General features: G+C 44.1%; 1 protein-coding gene across 3 annotated transcripts in view; it reads right to left on the bottom strand.

Moving 5' to 3' along the window:
* Window positions 1-18,985, bottom strand: part of nf2a (NF2, moesin-ezrin-radixin like (MERLIN) tumor suppressor a) — a 46,501-nt gene that overhangs the window by 4,847 nt on the left and 22,669 nt on the right. For 2 of the 3 annotated variants that reach the window (XM_017452380.3, XM_017452381.3), the window contains 10 exons: window positions 18,876-18,951; window positions 18,399-18,533; window positions 16,507-16,581; window positions 14,472-14,585; window positions 13,576-13,698; window positions 12,590-12,706; window positions 10,234-10,334; window positions 7,814-7,919; window positions 6,874-6,992; window positions 5,698-5,857 (listed from right to left, as the gene is read on the bottom strand). In XM_017452380.3, coding sequence (XP_017307869.1) covers window positions 5,698-5,857; window positions 6,874-6,992; window positions 7,814-7,919; window positions 10,234-10,334; window positions 12,590-12,706; window positions 13,576-13,698; window positions 14,472-14,585; window positions 16,507-16,581; window positions 18,399-18,533; window positions 18,876-18,951 — 1,126 coding nt within the window. Of the gene's footprint in view, window positions 1-5,697; window positions 5,858-6,873; window positions 6,993-7,813; window positions 7,920-10,233; window positions 10,335-12,589; window positions 12,707-12,901; window positions 13,259-13,575; window positions 13,699-14,471; window positions 14,586-16,506; window positions 16,582-18,398; window positions 18,534-18,875; window positions 18,952-18,985 lie in introns of those variants that run through there. The other variant, XR_008393209.1, reaches the window with a different exon arrangement.

Below are 18,985 nucleotides of genomic sequence, written 5' to 3'. Positions count from 1 at the left end.
CACGGCACGAGCGAGCAAACCACAACGGAAAGGCGTTTATCCTGTGCCAAATCAAAAGCCAGGAGCCAAGACGGCTAAACTGACCGTGCGCTCTGGGTAGGAGAAGCATGCTCCGTCTTCCCTGCCAATCACAGCCGATCAGTAGCCAATCGTAGGCTTCCGTGAGCTAACGTATGCGGAAGAGGGCGGATACCGCGAGTGCGTCACGCTGCATGGTGTCTCAGACGAAAGCACGCGTCAGCCTTCACCTTCCCCGGGTTGTGCGAGAGACGTGAGCTAAAATTCTAAAATAAACAAACAAACAAACAAACAAGCGGAAGGAGTGGTAAGGCTGTCGTCATGGTCGCAGCGTAACCGTCGTATGAGCTGCTTTCAAATGACGCTCGATTCGAAGAGCACGCACTTGAAGCCTTCATACGCGTTACACAAATGTTTCACGAGCTATACTGGAGGATTCACGTACCGCCGTGTACGTGTCAAAACATTCAGCGTCCTGGTCGGAATTTCAGCCTGAAATCATGTCGTGAACTGAATAAACAGATAAATAAACAAAGGGAAATGATATCATGTGTGCATAAGCGCCTGCTGGGTTTCTCTTCTCTGCGGAAGGATTACAGCGGCGTGTGATTTGAATCAAATTAATGATCAGAATTGGAAATAAATTAAAAAATAAAAAAAATAAAAAAAAACACCACGATTTCTCTAAAGGTTATCCCAGGCGTTCGAGCTCCAAAATAAAATCCGACAACTTCTGGAACGATTATGCTCACTGACTCTGTAAACATGGTGATTTTGTGTGTGTGTGTGTGTGTGTGTGTGTTGAGGAGCCAAATATTCCCGGAGGTAAACCGTATTTGCATACACTGCCAAATATAGTGCAGCAAATTACACAAACTGGTTCCTTCCATCAGCTTACCCACGCCATGGGTGTACATTAAATATACAACAAATAAACCTGCGCGGGAGTGTGAAACCGGGGCAGCGTCTGTAGCGACGGCTCGGCTGGTCTCGCTAGAGTTCCGCTCCGTTTTAATGCGATTCTCCGTGTATACTCGAGTAGCGCTTTTTAACGATAGACGCTGACGGAAAGCAGCTTTAAAGAAAACGACTTTACAACGAGGAAGCCGTGCCGTCTCGACGGGATCTCCATTATAATCCGGACCGCGGTGCGGCCGTGACTTACGGGTCGCTTGAAGTGATTTAGAAATCGGGGATCCATCGGCGCGCTCGGCTCTTTCCGATCGGCCGTCGAAACGAAACGGGCGGATGTTCGGAAGAGGGAACGCCTGCGACGGAAAGACTCGGGAGATGATGATCGGCGTTTCTATAGTGACGGCGAATTCACAGGGTCCTGTACGGCTGACGCGTCACACAGTGTAAATCATGTTGAATCATTACGCAGGTTTAAGGAGTCTCCAGTGTCGCCGCTTTATGTTAGTCCACCGTGTGAAAGTCCTCGCGACGGGAGTTTACACTTTTTACACTGCTCGATTCTGATTGGTCAGCAGTTTGTACGTATATGCTGCGAGTGCTGCCAGCACATCTACCATCCTCAACCAACCCTAATTATTAACCGACTGGGTGTGTACATTTTTCCCCTCTTTTTTCTTTTCGAGTTGAGCCGAAAGGCGACGCTATCGATTTAGCGATCAAATCTACACCCCGACCCTCACCTATGGTCACGAGTTTTGGGGAGTGACTGAAAGAACGAGGCTGCGGATACAAGCGGCGGAAATGAGCCTCCTTCGCTGGGTGATTGGGCTGGCCTTAGAGATGCGGAGCTCACATTTGAATCGCCGCTCCTCTGCATCGAAACGAGCCAGTTGAGGTGGTCCGGGCATCTGGCTAGGATGCCTCCTGGACATCTCCTTGGGGAGGTGTTTCGGACATGCCCGATGGAGAGAAGACCTCGGGGCAGACCGAGGACTAGACGGAGAGATTATATTTTATCTCGTCTGGCCCGGGAGCGCCCAGGTATCCCTGTGGAGGAGCTGGATGAGGTGGCTAGGGAGATGTAGGTCTGGGCATCTCCGCTTAGACTACAGACCCTGTGACTCGGACCCAGATAAGCAGAAGAAAATGGATGGACCCTCTGACGTCACGGTTATACTGAGATACCCATTACATAATGTGAAAACATCTGTCGTCTCTCCCTCCACTAGTTCCCCTCATATCTCTGATTTTTATAGTATACCACCATAACGGCATATACCGATATCAAGAGCCTCGCTGAAAGCCTTGGACAGGCAGAAAAACAGAGAAAAGGAGCTGGAGATACCTCCACTGAAACGGGAGGAGGGAAAAAAAGCACATTTCCGGACAATAATGGCCTACTTTAGAATCGTAGGACGTGGAAGCTCTGTGAGGACACTAATGCACCACCTCAGTGAAGAGTTCGGGCCAGGCGTTCCACAAAGCTGAAGCCGGAAGCAGCTCTGATCACAGCGTAGCATCTGAGAAGCTTTCAGCCACTGCAGCCGGGTTTCTTTAGAGCACTCATCCCCAGGCTACACTTAACAGCAGGAAGCATTACGGAGCGGGAGAGGGAGCGGGTCACGGTTATTAATCATCCTAACAGGCCAGCAGGCTCAGTCATGCTGCCCCTGAGCTAAAAGCTCCACCTGGACGTTATAACCACTCTCAAAGTGGGCTAAGTGGAGCTCAAGCCCTCAGGGGTGGGGCACGGCCGGATATGAGCTTAAAGGCCACGGCACGGATTCCGAATTAGTTCTAATTCTAAACAAACACACATACACAGTCGGAAAATGCAGCAGTAATTCATTTTTATCAAATCATTTTACTTACTGACGATTTCTATTTACTTAATCATTTCTATCCATCGATCTTTTTTTTTTTTTCGGGGGGCGGGGTTAATCACCACCAAATACCACCTACTCTTTGTATCTGTATTCTAGGATGTGTTATCTGTTCGATCTGAATAACGTATTGATATTCGATTTTTACACACTGTAATACACCGATCAGCCGGAACGTTAAAACCACTGACAGGAGAAGGGAATAACACTGATTACCCCGTTACACCGGCACCCGTCAAGGGGCGGGATCTATTTATCAGGCGGCGAGTGAACAGCCAGCTCTCAAATTCGATGTGTTGGAAGCAGGAAAAATGGGCAAGCGTGAGGATCTGAGCGACTCTGACGAGGGCCGGATTGTGACGGCTAGACGACTGGGTCGGAGAATCGATTCAGAGCGTCAGAACCGGATCAGTGGAAGAAGGTGGCCCTGGTCTGATGAATCACGTTTTCATCCACATCATGTGGACGACCGGGTGTGTGTGTGCGTGACGTCACGTACACGTGGAAGAGACGGCACCGGGATGCACTATGGGAAGAAGGCAAGCCGGCGGAGGCAGCTGATGCGTGGAACCGTCTAGAATAACTTTGTATGCCCAACCTCCTGACAATGCTCCCGTGCACAAAGCGAGCTCCATGAAGACATGGTCGCAGAGCCGTGGCCGCAACCCCACTGAACACCTTTGGGATGAACTGCACCCCAGACCTCCTCACGCCACATCACTCCCCGACCTCACTAATGCTCTTGTAGCTGAATGAACACAAATCCCCACAGCCACGCCCAGTCCCAAAACCTACTGGAAAGCCTTCCCAGAAGACTGAGGGTTATTATAACAGCAAAGGGGGAATAAATCTGCGACAGGACGTTCAACGAGGACATACAAGTGTGACGGTCAGGAATCTACATACAACATATCCGGGTGATTCTCACTGCCCCTGGTGGTTAGGAGGGCTGAAACTGAGCCCTGGTGCACGACATCCTGTTCTTCAATCCAATCAGACGATCATACCGAAGCAGACCTTTCGACCCGTACACACACAGGAGGTCTTCTCAATCCTAACGAGTGATCACGAGACTGAAACGAATTAGTGGAGCTCTGGTAATCTCACCCCACGTGCTGGATCCCGGGGCCGAGACGAGCTTTCTACTCAACAGCTCGCTAAATCCTGATTAAACCCCTTCCGATAGAAGACGTCGGACTGTAATTTGTACACTGCTCCTGAGGTAATGAGATATCTGATTTGTGTTTCATAGAATCGATTATATACAAAAAGATAAAGTAACGAATGTGTACCATCCAAAAACACTTACCACCTGCGATTTTTTTTTTCTCTTCCTCCCCCCCTCCCCCCCCCGCAATACTTTGTGCATGCAAACTCGCTGTACTGGGCTTCAACAGAAACCCAAACCCTCGTTATGGAGCGTCGATTCACAGGGGAGATAATTACCAGGTTATGTGCAAGCACATCCTTACCTGCTGTGGGTTTCTGAATCACGGTTCACTCTAATACGCTCAAACAGACACTGCTGCGTAATTATTTCTGAATAATACATCTGAAAAATGTGCACCACTGTCTAATAAATAAATAAATAAGTACGTAAGTAAGTAAAGCGGACATATCCGGGAACACTTTTATGCATCCGACCTACTTCAGTTCTCATACGTTACATTAATGTTCCGCTCTTACATCATATGCAGAAGCGGCATCTTTTTCTCGTTGGGCTCGGAGCAAAAAACGTGAACTATCTTCAGCCCATCTTCATGACGGATGCGATCCGGTCCTACCCGACATCGTTAAAAAAAAAATAATCGTCGAAACGCAGGTGCAGCTCGTCGCATTTAATTGCGCTTGCCAATCAGAGCTCGAGCAGGGAATTGCACAAATGTGTGAAAAGTAATACGCACCAACACCTCTGGGTTTCAATCTAATCTGCATACATCATCCCCGGAAATAAATAAATAGATAGATAGACAGATAGATAAATAAATCTTCAGATTCGTTTTTTTTTCTTGGGATGCGATTCCTATTTTACTGAAAAAGTAATCACCGCAACCACGGCTTTCTGATGCGAGCATCTGGGACCGATCACATTTGCTTCCGCTTCCGGTGGGTGCCATTTCATCGGATTGAAACTGAAACCTCGTCTCTGAGGTGAAAGTGTACGAACGTTTGGGTTCATATCCATATAGGAGGGAAGATAAACATGGAAATGTTTAACTTTTTTTTTTTTTTTTTTTTAAGAAATACCTACAGTTGCAAAGGAAATTATTCAACCCTCATAGACCTGTTGAATTATTTCAAATACTTGTGTTTGATTTGTTCGTTGCAAACAGCGGAAAGTCATTGTGCCGACCCGGTTAAACACCTATGGGAGATTTCGGAGCGACGCTCTCCACCCGAGTGCTCCAGTACAGTTCCAGAGATGTATATTATCGACACCATAGTGCACTGAAACTGCTGTGATGGCTGACGGTGACCCGATGCCTTACCGAGACCGAGACGTTTTCCTTTAATTCGTCATCTCGATCAACGTGTATAGCGTATATGGTAAAATAAAGTCGGCCATGTTGTCGGAACATTTACACCTACAGGAACATTTAAGCAAGTTTTTAGGACTCTTTCCACCATTTAAAAAAAAAAAAAAAAAAAAAAAAATGCAGTTAAAAGTAGGAAATGAATCTTTCACAGACATTAATCTGCACTTTAGAGACGGTCCCTTAATGACTTATTTAATAATAAAGCACTAGTAGTCTGCATTTCTGAAATTGTCCATCAATGCCAAACAAATATATAATAATAATAATAATAATAATAATAATAATAATAATAATAATATGTGTAAATATCAAATTACAAATACTACAACTGCACCTACACCCACCTTTTTGAAGTTGCTCTGCTTGCTGGTGCCTCTCTCCGTGTTCTCGTTATGGAGGATGTCCAGATGAGTCTCTCGCTCCTTCAGCTTCAAGGACTCGATCTCGGTCTTCAGCTCGTTCAGCTGCTCCTGGAGGTGCTTGCTCTTCTCCATGTACTCCACCCTAAACACAATGAGAACTCATAACTACACTGGACCAAAACAAAAAAATAATAAATAAATAAAAAAGAAGCTATAAAGGACATTTTGGATTGACGACCACGGAGACGACTAGGTCCTCCTGCAGGCTTGCGGTGCCACTCATCTGGTTTAATTAAGATGTAGACACAAGAAGCATTTTTCTTTCTTTTGTAGGAAAAAGATATGTTACATATAGCAATTATTAAAAGGGTGCGTGTTTATTTATCGAGTGTCTACAGATGAGCAACAGCTGTTTTTCCTCTCCCACGCACCTGATGGTGACTATAAAACCCTGTATATTCACACGTTACACTTTCGACCATGACAGGTTTGACAGTTTTAAACACTTTCTAACGGTCATGACCCATTCAAATTATTTGTAAGAGGTAAGACTTGACACTTCCTTGTACGCCTATTTCAGTCTTGTTTTCTGTTTCCGTCACGCCCTCCCCCACCCCCGACTATTTTTTGACTATTTTCAGCATAAAACCTTCTGTTGATTCCCGAATTAAGATTACATACGTCTGATGCTAGTTTCTATTTACGTTGACAGAAAGTGAGGGCCAGAAAATTGTTTGTATAATTATTTTTTTTTTTTTTTTTTTAAACAGGAGAGATTGGGGAGTGGGCGGGGCTTCCACAGACTCCACTCAAGTTGAAACATCTGTGCAACTGTCAATTATTCCAGATTAATATGTTGATTGGTTCATCTGGGAAAGTCATGACTCGTTTCAAGTGGTAACCCGTAGCGGAGTACTGATGTCTCGAGGTTGACAGGTCTGCTACAGTGAAAATACAGGTTTAATACTACTGGGGAATACCGATGCGCACAGATCCCAAAAGTCAAAGCGAGTTGAAACGGTTTAAAATCTCAATAGATGTTCGGCTTTGGGGATTTTTTTTGGTTTTTGTTTGTTTGTTTGTTGTCGAGGAAGCGGAAGACGATCTACCCGAGGTACAGGCTGGGCTTCGTGCGCAAACCGACCAGGCTCTACTCACTTTTCCTTCTCGATCTCCATAGACAGGCGTTTCATATCGGTGTCTTTGAAGTCATAGCTCAGGTTCTCCGTGCTGAAGCTGAGATCGGGAGGGAGGGCGTTCGGAGAGAGCGACGCAGCCTGGAAGAGGGAAACGGTTACAGATAAAAGAAACAGTAAACTGTGTGGACAGAACTGAGCAGAGGCTGTGAAGGGAAAAAAAAAAAAAAGAAAGTGTCTAAATAACATATACACACACATACATACATATACACACACACACACACACACAAATGCAGAGAAAACTTCCACAAAGGAGGAAACGAGTCATTCCCGGCTGCAGGCCAATTCTAAATAGCAGTAATTTGTGACCGCGGCGGTCGAGGACAGAATGTCTATCGGCTCCGTCTGTAGCAGCTATTCTCTCTTATCTGGGTGACTCGGGACTGATAAAGGTTTAAGACTGCGACTGGGAGCACAGAGTTAAATCACTGTGGTTTTCACAACAGACTGAGATTTGCGATGGCAATGAAAGCAGACATATATAATGCTCATGGGACCGAGGGAAGCAAACCAAAGCTGCAGGAAGTAAGGAATAAAACACAACAAGGCATGGCGTTCAAGGAAAATAATCATTACACCACCCCATCAAGGATTATTTTCCCATACCAGCAACGTGTTGTTGTCGTCATAGGGCGGATAGTCTGATAATGAGACAAGTGGACAAGTGGCTTATTAAAAAATAAATAAAATAAAATAAATAAAAAAAAATCGATCACCTTCTATAAATCACAATCACAAACAGGAGTGCCTCTCTCTATTATTAAATAATCCATTCAGTGTACGCTGCAGTCTTTTTAAAGAACTAAATCATATGTTTTATGTTCTTTTCTACAGTTTAAAAAAAAAAATCTCGTCTGGTAAAAGACTAAAAAAAAAGGAGGACTGATGCTCAACGGTACCATGTAAGGCGATTTGCTAGTGATCTCCAGCAGCTTATGTTTGGCTCTGCGCTCAGACTCTCTGGCCTCCTGCAGGTCCTGCTTCAGCTGATCGGCTTCCTTGGCTCTGTGGGGGAAAGAAAAAAAAGACAGAGAGAGTGTGAGTTAAGCATGAGTCATTTTTATTTACTTATGAAAGCATGAGAAGCTAGACTGAGCCACAGCTCACAGTCTACCACAGTGATGCTTTCAGAGGTAATGCAATGAAGTAAAAATTCATACATAAAGCTAAATGACCCAATGTCCAAAAGAGCCATTCACATACAAGACTAAATACATAACGTCCAAGAGAGACATTCATACAGAAGACTAAATACATAACGTCCAAGAGAGATATTCATACAGAAGACTAAATACATAACGTCCCAGACAGATATTCATACAGAAGACTAAATACATAACGTCCAAGAGAGATATTCATACAGAAGACTAAATACATAACGTCCAAGAGAGACATTCATACAGAAGACTAAATACATAACGCCCAAGACAGATATTCATACAGAAGTCTAAATACATAACGTCCAAGAGAGACATTCATACAGAAGACTAAATACATAACGTCCAAGAGAGACATTCATACAGAAGACTAAATACATAACGTCCAAGAGAGATATTCATACAGAAGACTAAATACATAACGTCCAAGAGAGATATTCATACAGAAGACTAAATACAGGCTTAGGCTTTAAATATATTACTAATACTACTTCTATTGCTACTACTCCTTCTGTTAGTATTACTACTACTCCTACTACTATTACTACTACTTCTCTTACTACCACCACCACTACTACAAATGTTAGTATTACCTCTACTACTCCTTCTGTTACTAATACTACTTCTATTCGTATTACTCCTACTACTACTACTACAACTAGTAGTATTACCTCTACTACCATTCCTGTTACTAATACTACTTCTATTTGTATTACTCCTACTACTACTACAACTAGTAGTATTACCTCTACTACCATTCCTGTTACTAATACTACTTCTATTTGTATTACTCCTACTACTACTACAACTAGTAGTATTACCTCTACTACCATTCCTGTTACTAATACTACTTCTATTTGTATTACTCCTACTACTACTACAACTAGTAGTATTACCTCTACTACTCCTTCTGTTACTAATACTACTTCTATTCGTATTACTCCTACTACTACTACAACAACTAGTAGCATTACCTCTACTACCATTCCTGTTACTAATACTACTTCTATTCGTATTACTCCTACTACTACTATTACAACTAGTAGCATTACCTCTACTACCGTTTCTGTTACTAATACAACAAATATTAGATTTACTCCTACAACTCCTTCTGGTACAACTACTACTTCCTTTACTGCTCGTACAACTATTAGTATGACCCATACTAATACTTCTGTCACAACTTCCACTACTACTATTTTTTACTACTACTTCTATTACTACTATCACCGTTATTTCTACTACTACCACTGTTTCTACTATATTAGTATTACTACTACTTCTGTTAGTACTACCACTACTATTGCTACTAATTGTACTACTATTATTAATATCCTTAATACTACTTAGTGTTATTGCTATACTACTTCTGTTAGTACTAATAGCATTATGACTACTAATAATAATTTTACTACTACTGTTGGTATATCAGTACTATTATTTCTATTTCTACTAGTATACGCATCATTACAACTTCTTCTTGAACTACTGTAAGTATTAGTACTACTACTATTAGTACTCCAACTATTACTACTACTTCAATTACTAATGAATACTTCTTGCAGTATATCACTACTACTACTACTCATAATAATAATTTCAACAGAACATACTGCTATACTATATTATGCAATACCACTATATTAATATACTTCAATATTACAATTATTACTATTATTCGTTTTATTATTATTACTACTACTGCTGATATTACTATCAACCTCGATAGGACTTAGTAGGACTGAGCCTAATCGCTCTGCAGTTTGTGTGTCACATGTCTTTCGTTCCTGAACCTTAAGTTCATGGTATATGTATTCTTTTCTTCTTTTTTTTTAATAAATATTAGAATTAAAAGTACAGAATAAAAATCCCATGATTTTAAGATATTGAGCTGTAGCGTTTTAAACTCTACAGCAGATACGACTTTTTTTATACACACACACATATATACATATATATATACATATATATATATATATATATATATATATATATATATATATATATATATATATATATATATATATATATATATATTATATATATATATATATATATACATACACATATATATACACACATACATACACATACATATACATACACACACACAGCAGAGTTATTCAACTCTGATTGAATCTCATGTACATGTGGATACAAACCTCCTCTCAGATTCTTCAGCCATTTTGAGGGCGAGCATCTCGGCGTCCAGCATCTTCTGCTCGATCAGTCTCTTCTCCTCCTCGCTGCGGATCGCCGTCATCTTCAACACGCCACAGTAATGTTAAAATCGAGATTCATGCTACATGAAAAAACAACATCTCGGCGCTTCCACAAAACATTATGTAATACCAGGCCGACATCGACCGGGTAGCAGGAGCTCTGAATGTTCACGGATTCTATGAGAAAAAAAACCATGTACGTGTATGTGTACGTTGTGTTGCATCATACTCGTAGCTTTCTGAGAGAAAAACTCTCTCGGTTTGAACATTTCAGATCAAGCCTTCTTTGACCGTTCTCGCCGCCATCATCCACTATTCCTCAGCGTTCCTTCATTCTAGTTATCTTTTACAGAAAGGCGAGAGCGTGACTTGCCCTCTTTTTTTTTTTTTTTTTTTTTTTTTGGATTAATCACTGTTAAGGGATGTGAATTTGTTACATGCATCACGTGAAATTGTATTAACCTGTGAAACGGCATGAACGTGAAAATTTCTGTGTTTAATCAATTATGAAATATTTAATCTTATTCGGCTTCAGCCGTTTTCGCTGCATTATTCAGTCCTTATTGATGCTTCGAAACAAACAAATAAGAACTAAGTAAATACTGCACGTACGTTTTATATAGCACAGTAGAATTCAGGTAGTGCTACAAAACGTATTTGTATTTAAATGGAAATGTATTTGCCCCGTCCCGATTTCTTCTGTTTTTTGTGTATCTCTCGCACTAAATTGTTTCAAATTAGAGCCGAAAAGTTCTCCAATACCAACTGGGCCTGTGTGAAAATGTATTTGCCCCCGTAGTTACTAATTCCCCAAATCTATGAAACTGCATTCATAACGGGGTTCAGCTGGACTAGACACAACCAGGTCTGATCACTGCAAACCCTGTTCAATCACATCAACACTTACATAGAACTTTCACAACAGAATAAAGTGGGTTAAAAGGTCTTACAAAGTAACACTACGCTAAAGTTGAAAGAAATTCCAGAAATGATGAGGAAGAAGGTGATTGAAATCCATCGGTCTGGGAAGGGTTACGAAGCTATTTCAAGGCTCTGGGACTCCAAAGAACCACAGTGAGAGCCGTTATCTACGAATGGAAAAACTCTGCCCAGTAGTGAACCTTCCCAGAAGGGGCAGACCTTCCAAAATTCCTCCAGGAACACAGCGACGACTCATCCAGGAAGTCACAAAAGAGCCAAGGACGACATCAAAGCACCATCAAAGGTCACTGTTCATGACTCCACTATCAGAAAGACACTGGGCAAAAATGGAATTCATGGAAGTGTGACGAGACAAAAACATTTAGCCAAAACGCACCTTGATGATCCTCAAACCTTATGCAGAATGTTCTGTGGATTGAGGAGTCAAAAGTAGAACTGTTTGGAAGACAGGGGTCCCGTTACATCTGGCGTAAACCAAACACAGAATCCCACAAAAAGAACATCATACCTACGGACCAGCATGGTGGAGGAAGTGTGATGGTGTGGGGATGCTTTGCTGCTTCAGGGCCTGGGCTACTTACAATAATTGAGGGAAACATGAATTCCGCTCTCTACCAGAAAATCCTAAAGGAGAATGTCCGCTCTTCAGTCCGTAAGCTGAAACTCAAGCGCAACTGGATTATGCAGCAAAGCATAGGAGTAAATCCATCTCTGAATGGTTCTAAAAAAACGAAATGAAAGTTTTGGAGTGGTCTAGTGAAAAGTCCTGACTCGAACCAACCGAGACGCTGTGGCAGGACCTTAAACGGGCAGTTCATGCTCGAAAACCCTCCAGTGTGGCTGAACTAAAGCAGTTCTGCAAAGAAGAGTGGGCCACAATTCCACCACAGCGCTGTGAAACACTGATCTCCAGACATCAGAAGCGTTCGGTTGCCGTTATTGCTGCTAAAAGGTGGCACAACCAGATTTTCATTTTAAGGGGGCAAATAGTTTTTCACATGGATGATAGGTGTTAGATGGCTTTTTTTTTTTGCTTCAATAAAAAAAAATATATATATATATATATATATATATATATATATATATATATATATATATATATATATATATATATATATATATATATATATATCAATAAAAACTGTAATGTGTATTTATTTGGGTTGCCTTCGTTTGAAGATGTAAAATGATTTCGTACGTGACGTACACAAAAAACAGCACTGTATATTCTGTAATCTGGCAAATAAACAAAAAGATTTTTTTTTTTTTTTTTTTTCACCAAGCGACCGGTTCCTGCGGAAACCTCCGCAGTGAGAAGCTCGCTGAAATCCAGGAACTCGATATTAGCACCTACTTTAATCCGCTGGATCTCCTGCTCTGCCTCGGCTGCCTTCTGAGCCAGCAGTTTGGCCTCTTCCTCGGCGATCTGAGCCTTCTCTGCTAACAGATCGGCCGTCTCCTCTGAACGCAGCTGAGGATGCACGGAGAAATGAGTCTTACTAACATGATCGGAATTAATATTCTAAAATATTTAAGGATGCATCGGTACCTCCGCCCACAGAATACGAGTACACTTTGTGGTACGGGTCAACATCAAAACAAGTACTTCGTTATTCAGCTCCGTTTAGGTTTTATACACGCTATAAGACCGAAAGTATATGGACACCTGACCGTCACACTCCCGTATGTCGTCGTAGGACGTCGCGTTCGAGATACATCCCCTCTTTCCTGTTATAATAACCTCCAGTCTTCTCGGAAGGCTTTCCACTAGATCTTGGAGCGTGGCTGTGGGGATTCGTGTTCATTCGGCCTCAAGAGCATTACTGAGATCAGGAACTGATGAGGAGGTCTGGGGTGCAGTCGGCGTTCCAGTTCATCCCAAAAGTGTTCACTGGGGTTGAGGTCAGGGCGGGACAGTCGCGTTCTCTTCCAGTCCAACGTTGGAAAACCGCGTCTTCATGGACCACCCAAAGTGCATTATTTTCATACAACAGCGCGGTCTGGAGTGTTCTTACGCGGCGATCTGCCAATGATTATAACGTTTCATTTATTAACGAGGTTTTATTAATGCGCTGGACAGTTCTCCACCCAATTCCAGCGACTTCGGTAAGCTCCTCACCACGACCGCGGGATACGTCTTCAGACACGGTTGTGTAAGAAATGAGAAGCAATGCACGGCGTCAGTTAGGAAACACGTTAATCGGTACAGTAACGATCCAATCCTAGGCTCTTAAGTGTTCGCTTATTTATTTCAATCCAAACAGCGAGATTTTAACGGCCAGGCAGAGCATTATACTATATTACCGTATTACGATGGAAATAAATGAACAAGAGCCTCACCAGAGCTTCGTTGGCCATAAAAGCTTCGTCCTGTAGATGCAGGAGTCGTCTCTCCAGCTGATCACGTGCTCGCTCGGCTTCCTCACGCAGGTGTTTCTCTCTCTCCAGCCTCTGCCGGTCCATCTACACACAGAGTGAAGGACAGAGGAAGGGACCGAGACAGAGAGATCAATATCAGGTTGTTCAGCATGAGCGAGCGGGGCAGAAAGGTGAAAACCCCGGCGGTTCAGCCGGAGCGAAAGAGTCCACACGGAGAGAGACGGAGGTGCGGAGAGTCACTCTGCGCTTCAGGACCGCGCTCTGATTCGACACGGCTGAGGACGAGGACACAAACAAGCGGACGCGTGAGGCGTCCATTTACTGTTCATTATTCAATCCCTCCTTCATTTATAAACTGCCTTCTTTTCTCCTCCTCGTCCCTCTCGTACGCTCCTTCCGGATTTTCTCTTCCACTCCTCCTTCTTTACCCGATCCTTCTCTTCTCTATCTTCCACTCCGACTGCGTCCTTCTCTCCATCTGTCTTCCACTCCTCCTTCATCCCCATCTTCTCCTTCTCTCCATCTGTCTTCCACTCCTCCTTCATCCCCATCTTCTCCTTCTCACTTTCATAATTCTCCCCCACTCCTCCCTCTCTCCTTCATCCCTTTCTTCTCCATCCATCTTCCACCCCTTCTCTCTCCTTCATCCCTTTCTACTCCTTCTCTTCCTGTCTTCCACTCCTCCTTCCTCCCTTTCTTCTCCTTCTCTCCTTGTCTTCCAATCCTCCTCCATCCCCTTCTTTACCCTTTCCTCCCTGCTTCCCCTCCTCTCTTCCCATACCTTTCTTTGCTTGGTTAAATCCCACCGCTCCATCTCTCTCTCGTCCCTCCTCCCTCGTTATTTCTCTTTCGCCCACCTGTTTGCGAGCTTTCTCCTCTCTGGCCTGGGACTTCATCTGCTGCACCTCCAGTGAATCCACTCTGCGTCTCCTCATGAACAGGTCGTGGTTCCCGATGCACAGCTGCAGGATCTGACACACACACACACACACTTTTTTTTTTAAATCACGAATTTCTCTTTTTATTAAGAATTTTAACACCTTTATGGCTTGTTAAAGAGACTCTTATGGCTGTAATATTGAGGAAACTGAAAGCATGTGAATTTCCCCTACATGGGTTATTAGTCCACTACTCGCTCGCTCGCTCGCTCACTCACTCACTCACCGACTCACTCGCTCGCTCGCTCACCGACTCACTCACCGACTCGCTCGCTCACCGACTCGCTCACCGACTCACTCGCTCACCGACTCACTCGCTCACCGACTCACTCGCTCACCGACTCACTCGCTCGCTCACTCACTCACTGACTCACTCACTCGCTCGCTCACCGACTCACTCGCTCGCTCACCGACTCACTCGCTCGCTCACCGACTCACTCGCTCGCTCACCGACTCACTCGCTCGCTCACCGACTCACTGACTCACTCGCTCGCTCACTCACTCACTGACTCACTCGCTCACTCACTCACTGACTCACTCGCTCGCTCACTCACTGACTCACTCGCTCACTCACTCACTGACTCACTCACTGACTCACTCGCTCACTCACTCGCTCACTCACTCGCTCACTGACTCACTCACCGACTCACTCACCGACTCACTCACTGACTCACTCACTGACTCACTCACCGACTCGCTCGCTCACTCACTGACTCACTCACTCGCTCACTCACTCACTGACTCGCTCGCTCGCTACAGCGACGGCTAAAGTGATCATGATTCTTTTGCTCAGTGTTTAAATCATAACTAGTTATCCCAGGGATTCAATCAGTTCAGTTCTACTTCATCCTTAACGCAGTCAGTCAGTTTCAAATCCTGTGTTCCTTTACAAAAACAGACAGAAGGATGAAAGAGAGAAGAAGGAGAAGGGGAGAAAAGAGCGAGATAAGGAGGAGTGGGAGAGAGAAGGAGGGAGGGAGGGAGGAGGAGTGGAGGAGAGAAGGATGAAAGCGAGAAGAAGAAGAAGAAGAAAGGGATGAAGGAGGAGAAGAAGATAGAAGGAGAAGAAAGGGATGATTGGGTGATCGAATGAGGAGTGGACGACAGAAGGATGAAGAAGAAGAAAGGGATGACAGAGAAAGTGAAAGAGGAGTGGAAGACAGAAGGAGGGAAGGATGAAGGAGAGCGGGATAAAGGAGAGAGAAGGATGAAGGAGAGAGAAGGGGGAGTGAAAAACAGAAGGAGATGAAGGAGAGAAGAAAGGGATGAGGGAGAGAGAAGGAGGAGGGGAAGACAGAAAGAGGGAAGGATGAAGGAGAGAAGGAAGGGATGAGGGAGAGCGAAGGAGGAGTGGAAGGCAGAAGCAGGGAAAGATGAAGGAGAGAAGGAAGGGATGAGGGAGAGAGAAGGAGGAGGGGAAGTCAGAAAGAGGGAAGGATGAAGGAGGATGAAGGAGAGAAGGAAGGGATGAGGGAGAGAGAAGGAGGAGGGGAAGACAGAAAGAGGGAAGGATGAAGGAGAGAAGGAAGGGATGAGGGAGAGAGAAGGAGGAGGGGAAGATGGAAGAAGAAAGGGATGGAGTGAAGGAAAAAAAAAAATTAATCACCACATAATTGAATTTCCTCCTCTAATTAACAACCCCATACTCATTTGCATGTCCAATCAATCAATCAATCAATCAATCAATCAATCAACACTGAGCTGAAGAAAAGAACAATTCTGGCTCACAATCAAAAGAAATGAATCTAAACTAAACACATAATTCCAACCTCCGTACCTGAGGCTCCCAAATAAACGGGACCCGATCCGGTGCTCGTCACTTTAACTCACTGACGCAACGTTTAATTAACCGCGGGAGACAAAAGTTCTCCTCGTTATCGAACCGTACTGCACTGAGCAGCAACACCGCTCCGTCCTTCGGCCTGAAGGCAAAAGGAGGCCGGTCGTTACTTACCAACTTATTCACCCGCAGTCTGGAGGAGTTGAATTTGAACACGTCCGCTTTCTTATCCAGAGGCTTAATGGCGAACTGAGGATGAAGAACAGACACAGACAGTGTTAAGCAGGCTCTCGGCATCGCTTCAGAGCGAGACAGACACGACCCTTAATTTCCTTAATGAACAAAGTCTCATCTTAAGCAGCAGGACGAGGCTGATGCGTGTAATAATCCAAGCTGACAGAGTGCATTCTGGGAGGATAAGCTGCACTCTGAAACTCCGAGTGTAAAAACCCTTAGCGGTAGTAATATGTGGCTCGCTAATAAACATCTAGTACTGAATTCTCCACTCTGATTGGTCAGAAGGGGTCGATTCATTTTCTAGATCAGCAGCTCGGACGCTAGCTCGACACTGATTACTACATTTATCGTTACTATAGCAACAAGGCACTTGTATATCTCCAGTATCAGTACTAAAGTCAAAAGCTGTAACTACGTTAGTCGTGCGGTGGAAGAGGAACAAAACACAACCTTGTGATTTGTTTGATGAAGGAGAGAGCGGAGGATGAAAGAGAGGAAGGAGGGAGAGGAAGGAGTGGAAGATTGAAGGAGCGAAGGAGAAGAAAGGGATGAAGAGGAGGCGGAAGGAGGAGTGACGAAGAAGGATGGAAGAGACAAAAGAAACAAGGAGGAGCGGAGGACAGGAGGAGAGAAGGATGAAGTAAAGAAGGAGAAGAAAGGGATGAAGAGAAGACAGGAGGAGGCGTGGAAGATAGAAGGATGAAGGAGAGACAAGAGAAACAAGTGAAAGAGTGGAAGACAAGGAGAGAAGGATTCAAGCGAGAGAAGGAGGAGAAAGGGATGACGGGGTGAGAGAAGGAGGAGGGGAAGACAGAAGGAGAGAAGGATGAAAGAAGGAGGAGAAAGCGATGAAGGGGTGAGAGAAGGAGGAGGGGAAGACAGAAGGAGAGAAGGATGAAAGAGAAGGAGGAGAAAGCGATGACGGGGTGAGAGAAGGAGGAGGGGAAGACAGAAGGATGAAGGAGAGAAGGATTCAAACGAGAGAAGGAGGAGAAAGGGATGACGGGGTGAGAGAAGGAGGAGTGGAGGACAGAAGGAGAGAAGGATTCAAACGAGAGAAGGAGGAGAAAGGGATGAAGGGGTGAGAAGGAGGAGTGGAAGACAGAAGGAGAGAAGGATGAAAGAGAAGGAGGAGAAAGGGATGAAGGGGTGAGAAGGAGGAGTGGAAGACAGAAGGAGAGAAGGATGAAAGAGAAGGAGGAGAAAGGGATGACTGGGTGAGAAGGAGGAGTGGAAGACAGAAGGAGAGAAGGATGAAAGAGAAGGAGGAGAAAGGGATGAAGGGGTGAGAGAAGGAGGAGTGGAGGACAGAAGGAGAGAAGGATGAAAGAGAAGGAGGAGAAAGGGATGAAGGGGTGAGAGAAGGAGGAGTGGAGGACAGGAGAATAAGGAGGAGGAATAAAAGGAGGTGTTGGAGTGATGTTTTGAGTCGTGCGTGTTTGAAGGTTTTAAGGTCCATGCTTATATATATATATATATATATATAGTACTTATGCATTTTTTATGGCACTGAATTAAACCACAGTCCTAAATGAATAATATATATTCTGGTGTGTGTGTGTGTGTGTGTGTGTGTGTGTGTGTGTGTGTGTGTGTGTGTGTGTGTATTGGGGTCTTTTCAGTCTTGTATAATTAGACAAACAGTTGTGTAAAGTTTCAGTCTGAAGTTTATATTTGTAACACTCAGTTTGTGGATTTCATTTGAAATAAACGGGAAAAAAAAAAAAAAAACAGTACTGAAAGTTTTCCCCGCCCCCATCCGATTGATCGAAAAACATTGAATGAATACTGAATGAAATATTGATGTGGAAGCGTGCTTTGTGCTGCACCTCTTTGTCACTGTAGGAGATGTTGCGGATTTCGTTCCAAGGGAAAGAGATTTTCGGCGTCAGTTTGTTCTCCGGTTCATAAATGTGCAGTCCCAAAGCATCCACGCCGAGCAGCAGATCCGTCCCCTTTTTGTTCTAGAAAATAAAACGGGGGGGGAGAAAAAAAATGTCAAAGTTGTCACACGTCATCAACCACGTGCCTCTGTGAAACCGCGAGACGGTCAGGACGCGCGCCGAGGTTTTCACAGATGTATGCAGATACGAAAAAAAAAAAAAAAAAACACACAGCGTGCCAACTGCAAATATAAACACCCCTGCACATAGAGCGAGAGGAAGGCAGGGGAGATCGGGTCAGGTCGACGGGTAGTCCGAGTCGCTCTCCCGGGAGTGAGATGGTAATGAGTGTCGCGGCGTGATCGTGACGGAATCCACGGGCACGTTGTTAAACACGTTTACAGTGACGTGGGTCGTGCTTACCCGGATAAAAAAGTAACTGATCCCGTACATCTCCAAATCCTGAGCTATCTTTAAATACTCCATCTCGGCGTCCTCTCTGGAAAAAAACACACACACACACACACACACAC

Source organism: Ictalurus punctatus, chromosome 22 (genome assembly GCF_001660625.3).
Source record: "Ictalurus punctatus breed USDA103 chromosome 22, Coco_2.0, whole genome shotgun sequence".
Lineage (NCBI taxonomy): Eukaryota > Metazoa > Chordata > Actinopteri > Siluriformes > Ictaluridae > Ictalurus > Ictalurus punctatus.
The sequence above is the reverse complement of the archived record's forward strand: the minus strand, read 5'-3'. Positions and strand labels throughout refer to the sequence as shown.